Genomic DNA, 4,440 nt, shown 5'->3' on the forward strand with positions numbered 1-4,440 from the left:
TCCAAAAATTTTATATGAGAGACCATGTTCTTGGTGAAGGGAAGGAAATTCAAGAATTTTCATATGAGAGACCATGTTTTTGGAGAATAGAAAGAAATTTCATAAATTGCATATGATAGTCCACGTTTTTAGAGAAGGGAAAAAAATTTCATAAATTTCATATGATAGTCCATGTTTTTGGAGAATAGAAAGAAAATCCAGAAAATGCATATGATAGTCCATGTTTTTTGAGAAGAGAAAGAAATTTAATAAATTGAATATGATTGTCCATGTTTTTGAAGAAGAGAAAGAAGTTCCAGAAATTGCATATGATGGTCCACCTTTTTGAAAAAGGAAAAAAAATTCCATAAATTGCATATGAGAGACCAGGTTTTTGGAGAAGAGAAAGAAATTTCATAAATTGCATATGATTGTCCATGTTTTTGGAGAAGGGAAAGAAATTCCATATATTGCACATGATAGTCCATGTATTTGGAGAAGAGAAAGAAAATTCAGAAATTGCATATGATAATCCATGTTTTTTGAAGAAGAGAAAAAAATTCCAGAAATTGCATATGATAGTCCATGTTTTTGGAGAAGAGAAAATAATTCTAGAAATTGCATATGACAGACCACATTTTTGGAGAAGAGAAAGAAATTCCATAAATTGAATATGATAGTCCATGTTTTTAGAGAAGAGAAAGAAATTTCATAAATTATATAAGATAGTCCATGTTTTTGGAGAAAGAAAATTTTTTTTGAAATTGCATATGGTAGTCCACGTTTTTGGAAAAGGAGAAGAAATTCCAGTAATTACATATGAGATACCACGTTTTTGGAGAAGAGAAAGTAATTCTAGAAATTGCATATGATAGTCCATGTTTTTGGAGATGAGAGAGAAATTCTAGAAATTGCATATGATAGTCCACGTTTTTGGAGAAGAGAAAGAAATTTCATAAATTGCATATGATAGTCCACGTTTTCGCAGAATAGAAAGAAACTCTAGAATATGCATATGATAGTTCACATTTTTGAAGAAGGGACAGAAATTCCAAAAATTGCATATGAGAGACCACATTTTTGGAGAAAGGAAAGAAATTTCATAAATACCATATGATTGTCAACGTTCTTGGTGAATGGAATGAAATTCCAGAAAATGCATATGATAGTCCATGTTTTTGGTGAAGATAAAGAAATTCTAGAAATTGCATATGATAGTCCATGTTTTTGGAAAAGAGAAAGAAATTTTATAAACTGCATATGTTATTCCACGTTTTATGCGCCGTTCAAGGCGTTAGGAAGCTAATTAGATTATCTATATGATAGGATAGAGTTGGTTGATGTTGAATAGTTTAATTTTGATGTTAATATATGGATAACATGTGACTTACTTATGTGTACATTATGAATTAATGACTTGTGACTAATATTCATAGATGTGTTAAGTGATGTGATATCCATGATATGTTGGGATGAATATATATATATATATATATATATATATATATATACTATTTGAATGTGTCTTGTTGATAATAATCATTTAAATGTGTATGTATCGAGATGTGGATTGAATAATGATGATGCTAGAATTGAATACATGTGATTGATTGATGTGTGTTGAGTGATGCATTATTTGGCATTGAAGTCATGTTGTCTATATTGTGCAATGTTGAGAAGATGCAATTATGTAGTTTAAGAGATACAGAGATCGTCTTAAATGCATGAGTCCTTTTTTGTTGCACACGTACACAAGCATGAGTCTTTGAAAGAGGCAATGTTGGGTAATCTTGTGAAGATTATTTGCTTGTCCCAAACCTAGCACGGTATGGGGTTTGAAAGCTTAACGCGGAATAAGGCTTTTGAGGTGGTTATCTAGTATAGAGAGGAAAGACAATCGGCATGACCGGAAATGATAACGGATGGGATCCACATGCATATCGCATTGAGTCACACTTGAGTGGCACGTGTCGGTGTGAAATGTTGTTGTTGGTGTGATTTATATGATATGAATTGTGTGGAATGATGTTGGTGGATATGCATATATGTGGATTTGTGATTCATTTGATATGAATAGTTGTTGTGTTTTGAATGTGACATGTGTGATTGAAACATATGTGGTGTCGATGTGAGTTTATATGTATTAATGATATATGTATATATATGTGGATATATGAATCATGTTTGATTGATGATGATACATGGGGTAAGAGAGGTGATTACTTGTATACTTGTAGTGTTAATGATACCATTCCAATGATGTAAATATATTCTATGATGTTTAGGGTTTGTTTCTTATGCAAATATATGCCTTATTTGTTTAGTATAGAATTGGGGGTGTAACGTAGTGGTATCAGAGCACGGTCGGTTAGTTGGCCAGATCATTTATATTTTCCTATCCATTTTGTATTGGATTTGTGTATCTGACACGATTGATACTGTTTGTTTGTCGGTCTTTGGATGTCTTAGGACAATGGCTGCAGGAAGGAATGTTGACATTAATATTGAGGCGGTGATGAGGTGGACTGGTGCAATTGGACAAGTGCCACAAGAGAATGCCGGTTATGGAGGAAAGGATGAGTTCTCTGCTTTTAGAGAGTTTCGAAGGTGCAGTCTACCGACTTTTGAAGGAGAGTACGGACCGGACAAAGCACAAGCATGGATGAGAGAAATAGAGAAGATATTTTTTGAAGGAGAGTATGGACCGGACATAGCACAAGCAAGGCGTTGGAGTTACTTGGACTCGTTTCCATGATGCATTTTTGGAAAACTATTTCTCAAAAGATGTGCGTGGAAAGAAAGAAGTGAGATTTCTGGAACTAAAACGAGAAAGAGGACAATACCGTGGGAAACCGTATGACAATAAGAAGAAGCAGAAATTTGGTTTTGGCGGTAAGCCAAGTGGAGGAGGAACAAGTGCTTCGATTAAGTGCTACAAGTGTGGCAAGCCGGGTCACAAAGTTGTTGATTGTGGAGTTAGTTTGGTTAGGACTTGCTACAGTTATGGTGAGCAGGGACACATCAATGCAATGTGCGACAAACCAAAGAAGGAGCAAGAGAAAGGAAAAGTGTTTGCGTTGTCTGGTGATGAGGCCACTGCTAAGGATAGGCTAATCCGAGGTATGATTTTTATTAATGATACACCTTTGATTTCTATTATGATAATAATGCAACACATCCTTCATTTCTTTGGATTGGGTTATGAGATTGAATTTTATGTTATCTAATATGCGTAGAAGGCTGGTTATCGATACACCTGCTATGAGTTTTGTGTTTACTTCTTTTGCGTGTTTGATTTTTCTATAGAGTATCTTGGTGGAGATTTTGGAATTGATCTAGTTCGCTTTCCACTAGACTAATTTGTTGAGAATCTTAGTATGAACTGCCTAGAGGTAAGGCAAGTAGTTGCAATCTTGAGAGAGATTTTGGGTCTAAGTGCTTTAGATGATTTTGAATACAAGTTCTGGAGGAACACTATTATAGTTTAGTAATAGAGGTTTATGTTCCATCATGATTGTTGGCTACTATTGACAAATTAAGGAACTGATCATCCTTAATATATTGTTGGCAGGAGACGGAATCGTATTGGACGAGATAGACTTGTGTTACTAACTTGGTAGTGTATCAAGTGACTAGAGAGGAATTGAAGATTCAACTTAAGGAATTGTTTCAGAAGAGAGTCAATCGTCTAGGTGCGTAGGAGTAGGGTAAGCCTGTTTTGTTAATTAAGAAGAAAGAAGGTTCTATGAAGTGACGTTTATTGATGATATTTTGATTTAGTCTAAGAGTGAAGATGATCATGCTGAGCATTTGAGAATTGTATGGTCGGTTTGAAAGAGAAGAGGTTGTTTGCTAAGCTTTCTAAGTGCGAATTTTGGTTAAAGGAAGTGAGTTTTCTTGGCCATGTGATCTCTATTGGAGGTATTTCTGTTGACCCATCGAAGATTGAATCTATATCTCGATGGGAAGACCCTAAGTCTGTTTCTGAGATTAGAAGTTTTCTTAGTTTGGCCGGTTATTATAGGAAGTTCATTGAGGGATTTTCTAAGTTATCTTTGTCGTTGACGTTGTTGACTAGTAAGGGTCAAGCTTTTATTTGGACTTCGCAATGTGAAGCAAATTTTTAAGAGCTTAAGAGAAGATTGACTTCTGCTCCTATTTTGATTTTGCCGGATCCATTTCAACTGTTTGTGGTGTATTGTGATGCTTCAATGTTGGGTTTGGGAGGCGTTTTGATGCAAAAAGGACAAGTGGTAGCTTATGCTTCAAGGCAACTTAAAATTCATGAGAGGAATTATCCGACACATAATTTAGAGTTGGCCACCGTTGTGTTTGTGTTGAAACTTTGGAGGCATTATTTGTTTGGATCAAGATTTGACGTTTTTAGAGATCACGAGAGTTTGAAGTATTTGTTTGTTCATAAAAAGTTGAATATGAGGCAACGAAGATGGTTACAATTCT

At 34.9% G+C, this 4,440-nt stretch overlaps 1 protein-coding gene across 1 annotated transcript; it reads left to right on the forward strand.

Annotated features, from left to right (window-relative positions):
* Nucleotides 1-2,494: 2,494 nt before the first annotated feature.
* LOC131613149 (uncharacterized) lies at nt 2,495-3,338 on the forward strand. Its single transcript, XM_058884845.1, has 3 exons — nt 2,495-2,698; nt 2,778-3,099; nt 3,286-3,338. The coding sequence occupies exons 1-3, from the start codon at nt 2,495-2,497 to the stop codon at nt 3,336-3,338; spliced, it is 579 nt and encodes a 192-aa protein (XP_058740828.1).
* The last annotated feature ends 1,102 nt before the right edge of the window (nt 3,339-4,440 follow it).

Source organism: Vicia villosa, linkage group LG6, assembly GCF_029867415.1.
Source record: "Vicia villosa cultivar HV-30 ecotype Madison, WI linkage group LG6, Vvil1.0, whole genome shotgun sequence".
Classification (NCBI taxonomy): Eukaryota; Viridiplantae; Streptophyta; class Magnoliopsida; order Fabales; family Fabaceae; genus Vicia; species Vicia villosa.

Bases quoted from the DNA above. Each gene is read 5' to 3' on its own strand.
- LOC131613149 (XM_058884845.1), top strand. From the start codon at position 2,495: ATGAGGTGGACTGGTGCAATTGGACAAGTGCCACAAGAGAATGCCGGT. The intron at 2,699-2,777 runs GCAAGGCGTTGG...GTGCGTGGAAAG, and splicing joins ATGGACCGGACATAGCACAA to AAAGAAGTGAGATTTCTGGA. The intron at 3,100-3,285 runs GTATGATTTTTA...ATTTTTCTATAG, and splicing joins TAAGGATAGGCTAATCCGAG to AGTATCTTGGTGGAGATTTT.